This window comes from Mesoplodon densirostris, chromosome 9 (assembly GCF_025265405.1).
Source record: "Mesoplodon densirostris isolate mMesDen1 chromosome 9, mMesDen1 primary haplotype, whole genome shotgun sequence".
Lineage (NCBI taxonomy): Eukaryota > Metazoa > Chordata > Mammalia > Artiodactyla > Ziphiidae > Mesoplodon > Mesoplodon densirostris.
The window spans coordinates 21,249,359-21,269,139 of record NC_082669.1 but is presented as its reverse complement, the minus strand read 5'-3'; the positions used below and the strand labels follow the sequence as shown (position 1 = coordinate 21,269,139).

The window sequence follows — 19,781 nt, the reverse complement described above, 5'->3', positions numbered from 1 at the left end:
ACATGGAAGCAACCTAAATGTCCATCAACAGAGGAATGGATAAAGAAGATGTAGTACATGTATACAATGGAATATTACTCAGTCATAAGAAAGAATGAAATAATGCCATTGGTATAGACGACCTTATTTACAAAGCAGAAATAGAGACACAGACATAGAGAACAAACGTATGGATACCATGAGGGAAAGGGGGAGGTGGGATGAATTGGGAGATTGGGATTGACATATATATGCTATTGATACTATGTATAAAATAGATAACTAATGAGAACCTACTGTATAGCACAGGGAACTCTACTCAGTGCTCTGTGGTGACCTAAATGGGAAGGAAATCCAAAAAAGAGGGGATACAGGTATATGTATAGCTGATTCACTTTGCTGTGCAGTAGAAACTAACACAACATTGTAAAGCAACTGTACTCCAATAAAAATTTTTAAAAAAAAGAATGAAATAGTGCCATTTGCAGCAGCATGGATGGACCTAGAGATTATCATAGTAAGTGAAGAAAGTCAGAGAAAGACAAATACCATATGATATCACTTATACGTGGAATCTAAAGTATGATGTAACAGAAACAGACTCACAGACACAGAAAACAAACTTACGGTTACCAGAGGGGAGAGGTGGTGGGGCAGCGATAAATGAGGAGTTGGGGGTTAGCAGATACACACTACTGTATATAAAATACGTAGACAATAAGGTCCTACTGCATAGCATAGGGAACTAAATTCAATATCCTGTGATAAACCATAATGGAAAAGGATATGAAAAAGAATGTGTGTGTGTGTGTGTGTGTGTGTGTGTGTGTGTGTGTGTGTGTATATATATATATCTGAATCATTTTACTGTATACCAGCAACTAACATGACATTGTAAATCAACTATATTTCAATTAAAAAAACAAATTTTTCTTTACATCATGATTTTTATTTTGGTTTTTGTTTTGTTCTTTTAACGAATTTGGCTGGGAAAGAATTTTAGGACTGTGGAGTAAATAGAACAGAACAAATAAAAAGGTACATAACAGGTAAGAAAAGTACCATTTTTAGCTGGGACGCCAAGTATGTGAAATAGGTAATTTGGGGAAATCTTAGGTTTCTGGGCTTATTACATGTCTGGGAACAAAGCTATATTTTACCATTTTCATTTGCAGAAGCAAAATATGTCTTGGACTCCTGCATCTAAACTAATAGACAACTTGTATCACTTACATTTTACGAAAAGACAAGGCATTTAACTTTTGATATATATGTTTCTGAAGGTTTACCATGTTTGTTTGTTCTTTTGTTTTTAATAGAGTCCTGTGAAGATAAATCAGATTAGCCTGGATGAAAGTGGAGAACACATGGGCGTGTGTTCAGAGGATGGCAAGGTATGGGGCTTACATGGTCACGTGGAAAGCAGTGCTCCAGCTCTGTGGGCTGTGATGTTACCAACTCCAGGGGCTCGGAGCAGTGCTGTGCCTACTGTATACCTGCAGTAGGAGAACCTTGATTATTCTTTTTGGGTATCAGACTTGTTCCCGATTGCTCATAATTAAAGTAAAATATATTTTGCGCAAATGTGCCTTAGGAAAAATAATTACAAGAATGTCAATAATGTAACTAGTATTAAGCTGATTAACAGCTGTGGCAGAGGGACATGTCACCTTAATCATTACTGCCGTGCCACTTAGGCTTCAGCGATTGGTTTGCAGTTCCTGCAAGACAGTGGTTTAATGCCTTTCTGCCATAAATCCACAAAATTGGATTTTGTGGGCATGATTTCTGTGGGCTGGTGGTTTTCATTTTCACACACCAGTTATGAATGTTTCTGTTGAATTATAGAATCTTTTGATAAGCAATCATAGTTTATCAGAAGAATAAAGTGTCTTACAGTGGCCACATTAAATAAATGTAAAATCAATATATGTACAGTTTGGAAAAACCTGGCCCCTACTTCCTCGACCGAGGACATACATCATTTGTGCAGTGTATAACTAACAATTATCAGCGCTTCTTGCTGATGTTGAGCTGTGACATTTAGTGGTTGTGGTGATTGATTTTCCACTTATAAGAATGTCTTTTGTTTTTCAGTCAATGGAAGGCTTTTCTAATGTTGGTTTGCAATGATAAAATTCTAATGCACAGCGTATTTAAGCCACTCTTCTAAAATAACAGTTGAAGAAGAGAGTGCATTAAGAATCATTACAGAACCTTATATATTCTTGACTTCATAGAGCAGATTTCCTAATCTAATTTTATGTTTTTTATGGGATCTAAATTCAATGGGCCATTAGGATAAGTAAATTAAAAACAGTGTAATCAGTGTAAAAGATTTACACCCATTTAATCTGTTAACAAAAGAACAATGAAGTCTTCTTGACAGACAAGAATGCATTTTTATATATCTAAGCCTAATGTTACCCAAAGAGTCTAGTAATAGTAATTGGAACACTCATGCATTTCAAAAAGCACTGTCAAATTTTCTGAAATTCTGAGATGAACCAGACCATCAAAGATAGATAAGGGAGGAGTTGGTATGTGCAGAAATTGAGAATAATTATCCAAACTCTTGAAACATTTCGTATTTATAAGAAAGATCATCTTCATTTTTGTTTTCTGAAAGGTGAGGAGGAATTCCTTCTGGATTAATGCCAATGTAATTGAACTAATTTGTTGAAGGACAATATTGTTTTTGAATTGGAAAAGAACTTATACTAAGATACTTCGTCTAAGAATTTTCAGAACTCTAAATTTTGAAGAATTACTATTTGATGCGGCAAAGCAGTATATTTTAACTACTGTGTCTGGTGGATAACGAGGTGACCCTCAGATATCTCCTGGCACACTTCTTGGCAAGCATCTCTGTTTTCCTATTTTAGTCAAATTTATAACTGCCATATTTTGTTGTAGACCCATGATGCATTTTTGAAGAATGGTTTTCTCATATATTTTATCAGCGTTGATAGAATTGAAAATAAATATTTCAGCGCACATAGTTGTGTAAGCTAGCCCTCCTCGTGGGTTAGTCAGAATTGTGAAAATTGAGGTGCTAATATACAGTGATCTGGTAAAGTGGTTAGTGATGATAGTACCAGAAAGATTTTTAAGCAAGATCAACTCCAGATACCTAGATCTCGTGCATCTTTCAATGGCTGTTGCGATTTTTCTTTCTTTAGTGCATTAAGATTCCTAGATAAATCATTACCTTCTATTTCACAGATAACCTTTGATATTCAGTTTTAAAGTCATAATTCTAACAGTTGTTTAAAATTTACTCTGTTTAGTCAGCTGGTGCTAAGTTCTAATCTTTTTATTTATCCTCGAGTTCCAAATTTTGAAATACACTCACACATATACTGTGTGTGCGTGCACGCGTTTGTATGTGTGTGTTACTGGTATACATTTTTAGGTACCTTTCCGCATAAGTATGTACCAGCCTTATTTTCTGATCTCTTGCCTATGTCACCCTCATACATAAACTAGAATTAATTTAATATAGAATTCTGGGTTGAACTATTTTCTCTCAAAGTTTTGGAGACTTTGCTCCCTTCTCACTAACCTTTATTTTCCTAGACATGTCAGAGGCCAGCCTATTTTTGTTGTTTCACAAAACCTCTTTAATTTTTTTTTTTTTTTGTCCTGCCTTGGAGCTCAGACTCATCATAATAACAACAGCACTACCAAGGGCAACGAACAGCCCTTGTAATTCAGTTTGCTAAGTTAATGTCTTGTTTGGGTCTATTTTCATTCATTTTGTCTGGAAGAGGGTAAGTCCTTTTGATCCATATACTGAAGTATTGTTTTCATTTCAGGAAAGTTGACTTCAGTCCTGATTTTGATTATTGCTTCAGTTCCACGTGTTTTCATTTCTTCAGAGAAACTCAATAATACTTAGGCTGGAGGCGGTATTGCGCTGAGGCTAAGAGCATCGTTCTGCGCTGCGCCTGCCTGGGCGGCTTTCCCACTCTTCTCTGTTAGGTCAGGGATGTTGCTTGACCCCCGGCCCCTCCACTGCCTCAGCTGGGCAGTGGGCACAGTGCGAGGCCTGGATGGGAATGTGGCAGAGCCAGTGCTGGGTGTGTGGGCAGTTCTAAGTTCATTGTGTTTTTATTGCTAACCCTTCACTAACCATCTGTAGTCTGGCCTCTTCCCCTCCCATTTTGTTGTACCTCACTCACCTTTCCAAGGTAAGCTGGTGAGTGGATAAGCCGTATCCACCCTTCTTCTCTTTTGAAAATATATGTGGGGGGTTCCCTTTTCTCTACACCCTCTTCGGCATGTACTGTTTGTAGATTTTTTGAGGATGGCCGTTCTAACCGGTGTGACGCAGTACCTCACTGTAGTTTTGATTTGCATTTCTCTAATGATTAGTGATGTTGAGAATCCTTTCATGTACTTTTTGGCCATTTGGAGAAATGTCTATTTGGATCTTCCACCCACTGGCCTCCCACTGTTGTGGCCTTTCCCTTTGCGGAGCACAGGCTCCGGACGCGCAGGCTCAGCGGCCGTGGCTCACGGGCCCAGCCGCTCCGCGGCATGTGGGATCTTCCCTGACCAGGGCACGAACCCGTGTCCCCTGCATCGGCAGGCGGACTCCCAACCACTGCACCACCAGGGAAGCCCCCCGCCCACTTTTTTGATTGAGTTGTTTTCTTGATATTGCGCTGCACGAGTTGTTTATATATTTTGGAGATTAATCCCTTGTTGGTCACTTCATTTGCAAGTATTTTCTCCCATTCTGTGGGTTTTCTTTTTGTTTTGTTTTCCTTTGCTGTGCAAAACTTTTAAGTTTAATTAGGTCCCATTTGTTTATTTTTGTTTTTACTTTCATTACTCTTGGAGGTGGATCAAAAAAAGATCTTGCTGTGATTTACGTCGGAGGGGGAGGGATAAATTGGGAGATTGGGATTGACATATACACACTACTATATATAGAATAGATAATTAATAAGGACCTACTAAATAGCACAGGGAACTCTATTCAGTACTCCATAATGGCCTGTATGGGAAGAGAATCTAAAAAAGAGTGGATTTATATGTATGTATAACTGACTCGCTTTGCTGTACACCTGAAACTAACAGAACATGGTAAATCAACTGTACTGAAATCTTTAAAAATTAATTTTTTAAAAAGAAAGAAAATATACTGTAAGAAAAATTGGTCATGTTTTGTGATACACACACACACACACATACACACACCTCACACATGTGCTTTGCTTTCTCATGGTTTTTATCCTCTCATTTCTCTGTAGTCAGGGAGAATTTCTCTTCTTGTTTGGCCCCTTTGCTGAGGTACTTTGCTTCCAATATCAATTTTGCTTTCTGGAGTAGACTTTTATTCTGTTTTGCCTTTTTGTTTTTCCTGAACTCTTTCGATCTCTCCCAAGTTTCTTTTCACGTCAGCCTGATCTATGTTTAATTTTTAAAACCAAAAATTATGACTTCTTGCGTGTCTTAGAGTGTCTTAGAGGTGGAGTGGTTGGGAGTGGAATTATCCTGCCACATTTGAGCTGTGTGTTGTCAGCTAAGTGATTCAAACCTCTCTGTGCTTCACCCTATTTCCTCCTCTATAAAAGGGGGGATAGTAACAGTACCTGCCTCATTAATCATTAGGAGAAATGAATTAGTTAATATATGTCAGTGGTTTGGAATAGTATCTGGAGCAGAAGAAACACGTAGTAGTCGTCAGCTGTTACCATCATCATTATCATTGTTGTCCTATCCTTTGCTCCAGATTCATAGAGGTCTCTTCTTCTTATTGAAGTTGACAAATAGTTTTGTAGTTTGTTTGTTTTTTTCTTTTCTGGTTACTATTAAAACTTTTTTTTTTTTTTTGGCCGTGCTGCATGGCATGTGGGATCTTAAGTCCCCGACCAGGGATCGAACCTGCACCCCCTGCAGTGGAAGCGTGGCGTCTTAACCACTGGACCACCAGGGAAGTCCCTATTAAAACATTTTTTAAAGCATGGTTTTTCTCCCTCTGAGTCACTGGAATTGTGTTCTGCGGTATTCTTTTTATAGACCTTGTGTGCATTTTTGTTACTCATTTATCCATTCCAGAACAGGGAGACAAACTCTTTCTGAACCTGGGTTAGCGAACAGATTCAGGCCCTGCTTGTTATCCTTTTGGGTGTTGTAGAGTCACCCTTCAGCTCACATTGGGACCTGTTAATGAGCTCCATTTCCTCTGACTGGAGGTATCCAGTTAAGGCAGCTCCTCCAGTGAACTGGGAGCCTCTCCTATCTTCCCTCCTGGGTCTTTGACACCCTCCATGGGTGGAGAATATGAAAACCTGCCATCTCCCCTGTGAGGGTCCCTCCAGCCACTGCCCTAGATGGAATGACAGTTTACATGTTCACCCCTGTTCTTCTAATGCTTGACCTGTTGTTATTTGCAAGCCGGGGTTTGAGAGGGGCTGTTACAATGAAGTAATAGCTGGGAGGGCTGTCCAACACTCTGGTAACCTCATTCACAGTTTCTCTATGTGAGCTGGCCCGTCGCCCAGTTTTCTGGTTTGCAAATACATAGAATTCCATGCTAAAGGGAAGAAGGCTTATACATCTTCCTGATTGTTTCATGAGGGTAGGGTTTCTTTACTTCTGGTGGTAAACACATAGCACATACATTTTGTGGTCCTCCTATGGCTCTGTGGGTTTGTAGTTAATGAGAAATCCTCCAAGACTTTGCAGTAGATCGACTCTAAGGCCAATTGTTCTGAATTTTCTCTTTTTCTTCACTAGGTATTTTTGTGACAAGTTGGGAGAGGTTGTCAGGGCTGCTATAGGGGATACCATTATCGAAAGGATCCTCTCTATTTTAACCTTTAAAAATATGATTCTTAACTCAGATGCAATCTTCCTAAAAGCCCAAACTTTCTAGGCAATCATTCAACGGATTCTTTTCACAGAGGAGTGTGCTAATCACTGAGAAAATGACAAATAAAGAGGGAGAGAGAGGGGAAATGAATGAGAATTGTTTTGGATTTTACTAGCTTTAGTAGTTTAAGTTCTGACCAACTAGTTTGGGTGTCACATTAGTGAAATGAACCAAAATATCAAAGGTTTTACAACTCACCCTGCTTGTACTGGTAAAGTTTATGAGATTTGTCTTGTGAAGTCTCAGTGTTTTCCATACTGAAGGAGACAATGACAGTTGAGGAAAATGTTATTCAGTTAAACATACTAATAGAGACTAATCTAAGAGTTCTAATCTTGTTTTGCCGCCTTCAGCAAACACCCCTCCAGCCCCTAATCCGGGTACGCTATGACATTTTTGCTTCCACTAGTTCTAAAGGGTAGTTATGAGTTTCAGCCTGTTTTCTAAGAACTTCTGCAATTTGTTCTCTTCTGTTTATTCCTTCTTATCACTCTACTATTATATCTTCGTATGGATTCATTTTTGTTTGTTTGTTTTGTTGTTGATTTGTGATTTGTAAAGGGACACCCCTGGAAATTCATAATTTAACTTTCACCATTAGATTTACAATATTTCTAATATTTATTTTCTCACTGATACCTCAGTCTTTTTCGACGGGCTCATATTTGTTTGTTTTCAGCTCATGTACTTTACCCTGCAATAAAAATCACTTAACTTTTGTTCTTAAAATCATCTTTACCCTGTTATAAGCAAAAGGAACTTTATCCATTGGAATGAATAGTCTGCTGCATTTAGTGTCAACTTCTGTTGTAGCATTGTCTAATTCATTCCCTTTCATGTTAGTTTGGCACATATTTGAGGCTTTTGATTTTCTTTTCCCTATTCTACTTTTCTTACACTTTATATATTGTAGAATGATATCTTTATGATTTGCAAAGTTTAGGCTAGCTCCTATAATGATAGAGGGTAGAAAATAGGGCTTGGAATACTCTTCTTGATTTTTACAACCTCAGGTGAGTCATTTATTTTTCCACAGAATCATCTGTTAAACAGGCATAATGGTGTTTGCTTTCATCCCTAGCTGTCTTGCTATAAGGGCCAAATAAGGCAGAGCAAGATTTTCACTGCTAGTTACATACTGTCCGTTATCAATCTAAAAATATCATCTTAAAGGTATTTCTTCTCATTTTCAAATCCATAAGGATAGTTTAATTCAGAATAAAATTTCTAAAAAAGCCAGAATGACACTGGCCATTTTCATAGACAGCTTTTCCAGAAGGTTGTTCCCTCCACAATCGGAGAAGACTGAGAAGTGACATCACATCTTTGAGGAGAGGTTATCGAAATATACTTTGCGATTGGAATGTGAGCCTAGAACGTATGCTGTGCCTCACACGGGACTTCCCCATTGGTTAAAAGTGAGTCAAATTACAGCTAAAAAAAATCAATTTAGAACTAAGAGGAACATCTAGACATTGTAGATGTTGACCACAGTATGAGTGAAATAAATACGTTCCACCTGAAAAAAAAACTACATCATTTTACCCCACCAGAAAGTTCAGTTTGTCTAGGGTGGGATGTGGCCATTAATTTCCAGGAATCCTAACCGTGCAGTCTGGCCTGAGACCCACGGAGGTAAAGCACGTGGAAGCATTTAGAGGTCCAAGTTGGTAGTAGGAGTGTAAGAGTTGATAGGGGACCACGTTGTCAGCGACATTGTTAGAATGAATTCATAGAAGTAGCTTATGTTAGAACAATGTAAACTTCCTAGTTTAGCATGAGTTTCTACTGATGTAACATTAATAAGTTGAGCACTTGTTAATTTACTCCATTAAGATTCAGGTGATACAGTACTTGTCTTATTTTGACCCCGTTTTCTTGGATTTGTTGGGCTCATTCAACTACAACTTCCTGGGATAGAGTAAAACTCTGAATGCAGTGCTTTTCTTTTGAGCTTCTCTACCGCCATTTTATAAGAAGTTCAAGGCATCCTGTGCGTATACATTCACATAAAAGCAGTGATGCAATGCCCTCTGAACAGTGAGAAGCAAGGTGGTAGTGGGGCCTACATGTATTTGCCATATCAAGAATACATTTTAACAGACTACCTCTGAGTAAATCAAATTCCCTCTGTGTTATTGTACCATGTGCTGTTCTTGGAACCCAAATAACATACTTGGCACAAGGGCATAAAAACAGCAGTCACAAAATGAGTGGAATATTCTAAAGATTTTATAGTTTAATGAAACAATTTATCTCCTCAAATGATATCATAACATGAGTACATTTTCCTCTTGGAACTTGCACACATGAACTACTCAGAACTTACTAAGATGGGGACTTGCCTCGTGGTCCAGTGGTTAAGACTCTGCACTTCCAATGCAAGGGTCACGGGTTTGATCCCTGGTTGGGGAACTAGGATCCTGCATGCTATGCTGCACAGCCAAAAAAGGAAAAACAAAAAACCAAAAACTTACTAAGATGAAAGCAAGAGAAAGTCTAGGTAGTTTTATATCTATTTAAAAAATTGAATTTGTAATGAAAAACTTTCTCACAGAGAGCCATTGGACCTAGATGGCTTCACAGGTGAATTCTTAAAAATATAAAGAAGAAATAACACCACTCTTCTAGAGACTAGAAAAAGAGTGAACACATCTCAAGTGTTGGGAAATAGTTCTAAGTGCCCCTAATAGCTGGTTCCAAGTGTTTGAGAGCTCCTGGAATTCATACACTGTGCTTGTGAGAGTGTAAATTGATTGGAACCACTTTGCAAAGTCGTTTGTCTGTCTATTAGATGTGAACAGATGCATAACCTATGACTCAACAATTCCATTTCTTCATAAATGGGTATATAAGTGGACCAAAAAATTTGGAAAGAGTTTTCACTGCAGCATTATTCATAATAGCCTCCGTCTGGAAACAACCCAAATGATCAGTGGAAGATGGATACATAAATTATGATGTATTCATACATTGAAATACTATAGGGCAATGACAAAGAAACAGCTCCTGCTGTACGTACATAGCAGTATGGATAAATATCAGAAAGAAAATGTCAAGTGAAAGAAGCCAGTGAAATAGTTTATGATTCTATTTATATAAAATTCAAACATTAGGACAACTTACTGAAGGTGATAGATTTTGGAGGAGTGGTTAGTTTGTGAGGGTGTGAATGAATGGGAAGGAACACAAGGGAGCTCCTTGAGTTCTACTTCTTGACCTGGGTCGCGGTTGCAGCGATATGTTCGTATCATAAAAATTTGTCAAGCTCTGAATCTGTCATCTGTACCCTTTATGTACATTACTCAATTGAATATGTATGTTATTCAATTTTTAAAGTCAACCACTCAGAGAAAAGGTTAAGATTAAACAACTTTTAGGGAGGCACTGATAAGGAGAAAATTAAATCTTACATTTATACACTCTAAACAGATTCAAGATAATATTGTAAATGAAGTGCAGTTCACCTAATCTTTTGCCACTTTGATCTGCACAGTTGATTTATATATCTGTGACTCAAAAAAGAAGCTCCTTTTTCCTTCAAGGAAAGGAATAAATAATTCCTTTAGGAATAGTCTATGGGAAGTTCATAAAAGGGTATTAGTAACCTATTCATATCTATTTCATTTTTAAAGTTGATGTCCATTTAATAAATAAAACAAACTTGTGTGCAAAGGGAACTCTATCCATGAGATACATGTAAAAATTTAATTTCAGCAGTGTGTTTTCACCCCCATAGAATTGTTTTCGTTGGATATTTAATAGAGATTACAAGGGCTTTAGATTACTAAGTGTTCTACTTTTTTTTAAAAGATTAAAAAAAATAAATTTATTAATTTTGGCTGCGTTGTTGGGTCTTCGTTGCTGTGTGCAGGCTTGCGGGCTTTCTCTAGTTGCAGCGAGTGCGGGCTACTCTTCATTGTGGAGCATGGGCTCTAGGTGCGCAGGCCCCTGTAGTTGTGGTATGTGGGCTCAGTCGTTGTGGCTCGCAGGCTGTAGAGCGCAGGCTCCATAGCTATGGTGCACGGGTTTAGTTGCTCTGCGGCATGTGGGATCTTCCCAGACCAGGGCTCGAACCCATGTCCCGTGCATTGGCAGGCAGATTCTTAACCACTGCGCCACCAGGGAAATCCCGTATTCTACTTTTTTATTGACAGTATGTGTTCTCATTGACTCAGCAGCCTTCTTTGTTACCATCATGGTGAACTGACAAGATCCATTTACTTTTTAGGTGCAGGTGTTTGGACTATATTCTGGAGAAGAATTTCATGAGACTTTTGACTGTCCCATTAAAGTAAGTATTCAGTAAGTTTTAATTTTTCTAAGGATTTTCTCAACAAAGGCAATAGGATTACAATACTTTGAACACTACCAATCTTGAATTAATTTTGTCAGTAAGTATCTGTTCAACCAATGTACCAGATACTATTTGATGCTGGGAAGGTACACAGAATGTACGTGACTGTGATCTCAGTCTATCCTCAGGAATCTTTTGTTGTAGTGGGTGAGATGACACACACACACACACACACACACACACACACACACACACACACACACACACACACAATCTGTGATTAAAGACTCAAAGAGGTAAAAACAGTATTAAGGAATCTATAACTGAGAGAGGTTACTTCTAGCTGTCCTCGTTAATGATGGCTTTGTAGATGGACTGTTGTTTGGGCTTTAATATACAGGGCTGATGGAGAAAGCTGACTTCCCATGTGGAAGAACAATATAATATAAACGGAGAGGCTAGAAAATTCAAATCGTGTTCAGGAAGTGGCAAATAGTCTAGTTTAGATGGTGCATAAAATACTGACTTGGCAGGAAAGCTGCACAGGCTGATTGACGCTGGCTTTATATTCAGGCTAAGGAATTTGGACTCCGACTGGTAGATAAGGAGAAATTATTGAATGTTGGAGAGCAAAGAAGTGGCGTAAACTGAGCTAAGCTTAAGGAAAAGTAATATGGCAGCTCTAACAGTGTTAGATGTGAGAGCTGATAGACCCGAGGCAGAAGGACCGATTTTAGATAACAGTCACAGTAGTTACGGTGGGTATTATGGTTGTTAAAGGAAGAGGTCGTTCAGTTTTCTCAGGTGTTTAGTCTCAGGTGTTTAGTCAGGTCGTTTAGTTTCTCAGGTGTTATTGATCAACAGGTGAAGGAGAGATGGGATCTGATGTGTGTTTTAGAAAGCCAGCCCCGCCACAGTGCAGGGGGATGTAAGCAAGAGAGTGATTGGGGACAGGAGACAATTTAGAAGGCTAATGCTGTACTCTGGTGTTACAGGAGCTCAGTGAAAAGAGGGATAGTGAGTACTCAAGATGGTGTAGAAGGAATGAATTGGGAAAGCCTCGAGGAGGTAGACGTACTAAGACTTAGTGATGGCGTGGCCGAGGGTCATAAAAGATGGAGGAGCTGAGGGTAGATCCAGGTTCTTGCTTTGGTAATGGTGTGTGGGAATGCCATCAGTGGAAATAAGGGATGGTTTGAGGAAGGATGTTGCCAGTTTGGGCTTGAGTCTAGATAACTGTAGCACATCTGGTGGAAATGTTATGTAGGAAACATTCATGGAAACATGAATATGGACCTCAGTATGGAGATTGGCCCTAAAAACACAAAATGAATAACCACAGCTGAGTAAGATGAAACCATTTTGAAAGATGTTATCCAGTTAAAGAGTGAGATGTGGCACATGTATACAATGGAATATTACTCAGCCATAAAAAGGAACGAAATTGAGTTATTTGTAATGAGGTGGATGGGCCTAGAGTCTGTCATACAGAGTTAAGTAAGTCAGAAAGAGAAAAACAAATGCCGGATGCTAATGCACATATATATGGAATCTAAAAAAGTGGTACTGATGAACCTAGGGGCAGGGCAGGAATAAAGACACAGACACAGAGAATGGACTTGAGGGCACGGGGTGAAGGGGAAACTGGGACAAAGTGAGAGAGTTAGCATTGACATATATACACTACCAAATGTAAAATAGATAGCTAGTGAGAAGCAGCCGCATAGCACAGGGAGGTCAGCTTGGTGCTTTGTGACCACCTAGAGGGGTGGGATAGGGAGGGTGGGAGGGAGACGCAAAAGGGAGGGGATATGGGAACATATGTATATGTATAACTGATTAAATTTGTAAAAAAAAAAAAAAAAAAAAGAGGGAGGAGATAATGGGGATATATGTATACGTATAGCTGATTCACTTTGCTGTACAGCAGAAACTAACACAACATTGTAAGGCAATTATATTCCAATGAAGATATTAAAAAAAAGAAGAGTGAGAAGACTGATGGTGAAATAATTCAGGAGCACTAATTTAAAGATTAAGGTAGTGGGAGAAAAAAAAACAGTGAGGGATCTAAGAAGAATTAGTTAGGGGGATTGGAGGAGACCCAGGAGAGTGGTGTCAGGGAAGCCAAAGGAGAGAGGGTTTCCAGAAGGAAGGAGTGGTCATTGTGGGAAAGGCAGTGCAGAGATGACACGAGGTGGGGACTGAAACACGTAGCAGGAGGCTCACCACGTGTCAAGGAGTAAATTGGAGATGAAGAAGTAGAAACAAGCAGTGTAGACTCCTCTTCCAAGAAATTTCATGATGACGAAGGGAACTTATCTGATAGATGGAGAGAAAGCCAGGGTCCCAGGAGCATTTCTGCTGGTCATGTTTTGGTTGATAGTAAAAAGTCAGTAGAGGGGGAAAGATCAAAAATAAGAGAAAGGGAAGACTTAGTGGAGCGGCACTAAGGGATGGGAGAGAAACCTTGGATATGAGTCCTCCAGCCCCCCACCGGTGAGGCCAAGCCCAAATGTTGCTACATTGGGCAGTGAAGGACCCGCAGTCAAGGGCAATGACCCTGATGGCCTTGGTTTCTTCTGAGTGAGGAGGAGAAAAAAGGGGTAAGGTAACGTGGTGGAGGGGCGTGGGGATGTCTGGAATAGCAGCTGCGACTAGGGTGATGCATTGTAAGAGAGCTAAGAGGACTCTCCTAAGAGATTCTAAGAATGTGTAACAACAGAATATGCAAATGATTCCATTGATATCCAGGATGGATTAGGGAAATGTGGAAGGGAAGAAAGGCTAACCTGGGAAGGAGGAATGGTAAGAGAAATGAGGAGTCATATGCTAAATGCCCTCAAAATGACCGTGTAGGAAGAGGAATCTATTCCGTTGGAGGGTGGAAATATATTAGTTAATTAATAAGAGTGTAGAATGTATTTAGTTGGAGTTTTATGAAGGTGTAATTGTGTGAATTTTTTTTAATGCCCAGAAATATTCTGTTAGGTTGGAAAAAAACACAGTGTATTAGTTGATGAATACATGGGTTTGGGGGTAAGAAAATAAGGAGGCAGTCTCTGCAGGCTGACAGCCATCAAAGGGGAGCCCCGAAGATGGGTTTACACTGAGTGCAGCCACCAGACCTTCAGAAACGCCACTGGCAAGTGAAGTAAACGGTGATGAGGGAGGGAGCAGCCTTGAGAGCAGCCTTTCTCAGGGGTTGGGAGGAGATGGTGGAGAGCGGATGAGAACCAGCGGGCCGGGAACTGAGGCTGGAGGTGAAAGGGAAGGGCCTGGATACTGAGCTCTGGAGCTCCTGGGTCCTGCAGCTCTGTTGCCTTTCTGCTGTTAGGGTGCAGATGTAATTGTGCTAAGTGTCTGAGGCTGTATCACCAGTCCTGTTCCACTGGGTGCTCTCAGTCACTGGAAGGCGTCTGGACAAGGAGATAGTTGGGTTCTTTCTCTGGGTTTCTTCTATGAAATGTGTTCCATTACAAACGTTTGTGACATCTCGCCGCCTCTACTGACTGCCTTGGCTGTCTCTAAAGAGGGGCGCCCACTCGGAGGGTCCCACTCAGCCAGAAACGACAACTGTTCACTCTCATCTTTTAGCTTTGACCCAGCTTCGTAGAAGAAACCTTTTCATACCAGAGCAAAACTCATCCTCGGTGCAGAATATTACCTGCATAGATTACTTCCTACCAGGATACCGGGTTGATTTTTAGATCATGCTGCCGGTAATGTACAAAGGGCTTTCATTCTGTGCTGGAGCTGTGACTCCTAAACCACTGTTGGGTCCTTATTCCCTTGCAGATCATTGCCGTGCATCCGCATTTCGTGAGATCCAGCTGCAAGCAGTTTGTGACCGGAGGGAAGAAGGTAAACGCTGCGTGTTGACCGTCACATGCTGTCTTTGAGGGGGTTCTGTTTGCTCTTTAATTTATCTTTAATATTTTTAATGTCTGCCTCTTCATGTGGAGAAAATTCGCGAAAGCACAATGTAGTGAAATCATGAGACCATCACCCCCTGGGGGAGGTGTGGCCTCAGTGCTTCTCACTGACATTCCTTTGAAGCAGATGTAGGGCAAAAACAGATGTTACTCCAGCGACCACCTAGTGCTTTGAAATATTGTCCCTTCCACAAAGAAGAAGTAGCATTTAACAGTAACAAAAGAGCAAGTGAACTAGTGTTTTTTTCCCCTTGTAGAAAATCTCATGCAGGCCTTGAGAAAGTGTTAGAACAATTATGGCTCTTTTTTACTGACATGTTCCTGGCATATTTTATTATCTTAGTGCTATTTAAAAAATAAGAGAGTAAAATAATCCTTTTGTACATTTACATGTTTGTAGATAAATTCTAAAATTAAAGACTCTGCTTATAGAATAAGTTCATTTTTCTATTTTTATTCACCAGGGATTTTCTTAAAACCATTTTTGTAATAAAATGCTACCACTGTCCTGGAACTCTGAATGTTATTTCATATTCAGTTTGGGGATCAGTGGAGAGAAGGCTCTGTGCGGTATTTCTATAGCAGGGTATAGCTATGGAATGGCTGCTTTGAGGCTCAGCTACCAAATGATTTGGAATGTTCTGTAGTAGTTATCTGTCTTTTTCCCTTGGTCAGCAGCTTCATAGAATGATAGGGCATTCATAGAATGTCTATAGAATTAATCAGTGGGAATTACAGATTTAAACTAACTTTATCTTAGACCTGCAGCTAATTCACTCCTGAAAGAAATAGCTACCTTACTTGTCTTTGTTGGCCTCAGGAAAGAGTAACTTTAAAATTCCTCTTGTTAAAGTATTTCTTTACTAAGTACTTTTCTAGTTAGGAAATTTTATGTGAGATAGAGCATGAATTCACTTAGCTGTTGTCGACTGAAAAAAAATGCACAACGTGAGAGTTGTGAGTTAAGTTTTATCTGGGGCAAAATGAGGGCTATAGCCCGGGAGACAGCATTTCAGATAGCTCTGAGGAACTGCTCCAAAGAGGTAGGGCGGAAGGTCAGTATATATGTGATTTTGGTGAAGGGGGAGTCCATGCAGTCAAGCACACATTTTTTGCACATATTTTTCTACTAGTCTCATGAAGGTTACTGAAGGAGCAGACGTCTCCATGAAGGATTTTAGTGTTTTTCTAGATATGAGGAGATGCAAGAATTGGGCTCATAAAATTGGCTCCTGAAAATATCTAACTATCTGAAGACCTGTTCTGCCAGTTTTTTTTTTTTTTTTTTTTTTTTTTAACCCAGAGCACAGAGTGCCTGATTTCTGATCTCCACCCTGAACTCCTTTCAGAGAGTGTTGACGGTCAGCTGCCACAGTGGCTCTTAATTTAATCCTTGTAGAGGTAAATAGCAAGTGCCAATTTGTAGGTGACAGTATAATTTAAACCCAGGCATTTTTATTTAAAACTCAGTGGGGATAAAGAATGCTGAATTCATTGTGTTTTTTTGTTTACGTGGCCTAAAACAACAAACTTTCATTATCTCACAGGTCAGAAATTAAAGAGTGACTTTCCTGTATGGCTCTGGCTCAGGGTCTCTTGTGAGATTTTCAGTCTATTTTTTGCCCAGGGCTGCACTCATCTGAAGGTTTGACTGGGGCTGGAGTATCTGCTTTCTAAAAGATCTGTTGCCTTCTTAAGAGCAATCTCTCATAAAATGTTGATAACTTAAAATATTGATAAATCACTTTGGTTGAAGTATTTCCCTAGTGGGGATGCAGTTTTGAGTTCTAGCTTTCCAGTTTCAGAAGTTAGAGATTTTACAGTTGTCCCCTATTTTTTGAAGGTATTGGTATGAAAGAACATATTAGAGATAATATGAGTGATGTCCAAGTGGACTCAAACTCATACTTTGGGATTTTCCTGATGTGTTGGTGTGTGTTCTTAATAATCAGCTTATTGATGGAGGTTAATAATTGCTTTTATACTGTGAAGGATACCTATAGTCTGATGTAGTTTGCCACAGTAGTTTTGCTACATGAATGTCTTGTCAACCTGCAGGATGCCTGGGTTAACTGTGTCAATTTCATGTTCTCCATCCTTCTACTTAGCATTTGACATGATTTACAAACATCTGTAGGAAGGACCTTGTGAATGTAGCTGTTTGGGCCAAAGCTTGTTGAGTAGATACATGAGTAATTATATGGACGACAGAGTAGTCCAGCATCCAAGTGCTGGCAAGGTCATATGGAGAGAAGTTGGAATTTATACGAAGACTACCTTGTGAATAGCAGTAAAATAAGTAGAATTCACTGAATGCTGAACAGGCAAGAACATCAGAGATTTGGTTCATCTTTTTGGTTATCACTGACTGCTTGACAAGTTCTTCTGTGTTCACTGTTCTAAGAGACAGCATTGTCTTTTCTCCTTTTTTCCTGTTCACTTCTCCAGAAATGCATGGGTAGATATTTCTTCCCAAGCACAAAAAGATGTTTAATTATGTGTATATAAATTTAAAACATTTCAGGTCATCTGGTGAAAAAGTTTTAAAAAAATGATATTGTTAGAATTTCTGGATTAAAATAATTTAAAAGAAAAAACACACACCAAAGGGTTAGTATATTGTATAAAGGACTTCGGATATTGAGCTTGATAAAAGTATATGTGTGATATTTTGAAGTGAAGAATCAGAGGATTCCACATGTCAATGTAAATGATATTGTCATCTCTTTTAGATTTTTTAATAGCTTTATTGATATGTAATTTGCATACCATAAAGTTCACTAGTTTAAAGTGTACAATTCAGGGACTTCCTTGCTGGTCCTGTGGTTGAGACTCCACGCTTTCACTGCAGGGGGCGCAGGTTCCACCCCTGGTCGGGGAACTAAGATGCCGCATGCTGCGCGGCACAGCCAAAAAACTAGAGTGTACAATTCAATGGTTTTTAGTATATTTACAGAGTTGTGCAACCATCACCATAATCTAATTTTAGAGCATTTTCATCATTCCAACCTCGTCCCCATTAGCAGTTACTCCATATTCCCCTTCCCCCACTTCCCAGCCCCAAGCTACCACTAATGTATTTCACTTCTCTATAAATTTGCCTGTTCTGGATATTTCATATAAATTCTGGGTATTTCATGTAAATGGAATCATACAATAAGTATGTGGCCTTTATGTCTGACTTCTTTCATTAGTTTTCTAGGTTCATCCATGTTGTAGCATGTATCAGTACTTCATTCCTTTTTATGGCCAAATTACATTTCATCATATGGATATATCATATTTTATTTAGCAATATTTAATTATTATTTAAATATTTTATTTAAATATTTATCAGTTGATGGACATTTGGGTTGTTTCCACCTTTTGACGATTATGAATAATGCTGCTGTGAGCAGTAGTCAAAACATGGAAGCAACCTAAATGTTCATCGAGAGATGAATGAATAAAGAAGATATGGTATATATATATACAATGGAATATTACTCAGCCATAAAAAAGAACGAAGTAATGCCATTTGCAGCAACATGGACCTAGAGATTCTCGTACTAAGTGAAGTAAGCCAGACAGATATCATTATAATATAGCTTATATGTAGAATCTAAGAAAATGATACAAATGAACTTACTTACAAAACAGAAATAGACCCACAGACATAGAAAACAAACTATGGTTACCAAAGGGGAAAGGAGAGGGGGAGGGATAAGTCAGGAGTTTGGGATTAACATATACACACTACTATATATAAAATAGATAACCAACAAGGACCTACTGTATAGCACAGGGAACTCGACTCAGTATTTTATAATAACCTATAAGGGAAAAGAATCTGAAAAAGAATAGATAAATATATATGTATAACTGAATCACTTTGCTGTACACCTACTTCAGTTAAAAATATAATAAAATTAAAGGCCATTATAATTTTTCCTACTTACGTTAAAGGCTTAAGAAACATTGGTATGTAAATGTGCCCTCTATTCAGGGACTTGTAACGTACAAACTATTGACTGATTTCTCTGGATTCATTAAAGTTTATTGTGTAAATATGTATTTAGTGAGTAGTAAAAATTAGTGTTTAATCAATAAACTATAGTGACTTCTTTGTACAGGGTTAAATAACCAGAGATTTCCAAAACATGCACCAGCTTGGTGTGCTTTGCAGAAATCTCCGGAGAGATTTCTTCCTTATGTATGTGTATGGTATGTACTTTTAAAGATCACTTCCGCTACATGGTTTTTGGCATTTGCGTGTTTTGTTTGTTTTAAAATAGGTTTATTTAGTTGAAGATATTTCAGGAAATATTTCTGATTTCATTAAGGAATGCACCTTTGATTTTAAAAACTAAGAGAAAGGCTTTTTGGAAGGTGACATTAAGAAACAGATACTATTGTGAAAAGATTCTTTTCTTTTTTAGGGTGTTAGCAAATTTTTAGGAGGACCTCATTTTTTCCCCTTATAACCGAGTTATGGCATTTTGTTCCTTTGATAAATGAGAAGAACAAAGACTGTGTTGGCCCAATCGCAACTCTGATCATTTAACTGCAGTTTTCAACCAGCGCCATAAACTAAGCAGAGCTAGTTTGAAGAGTCCAGCATTTAGCAAATGGTGATAAACTTGCAATAATCATACATTGCAGATACCAAGACCTCCCTGTTTAGAGTAGATGGCAGACCATATAG

At 38.8% G+C, this 19,781-nt stretch overlaps 1 protein-coding gene across 1 annotated transcript in view; it reads left to right on the top strand.

Annotated features, from left to right (window-relative positions):
* Window positions 1-19,781, top strand: part of VPS41 (VPS41 subunit of HOPS complex) — a 194,601-nt gene that overhangs the window by 85,044 nt on the left and 89,776 nt on the right. The window contains exons 5-7 of the mRNA XM_060108229.1: window positions 1,299-1,373; window positions 11,097-11,159; window positions 14,961-15,026. Of these exons, the coding sequence (XP_059964212.1) occupies window positions 1,299-1,373; window positions 11,097-11,159; window positions 14,961-15,026 (204 nt within the window). The remainder of the gene's footprint in view (window positions 1-1,298; window positions 1,374-11,096; window positions 11,160-14,960; window positions 15,027-19,781) is intronic.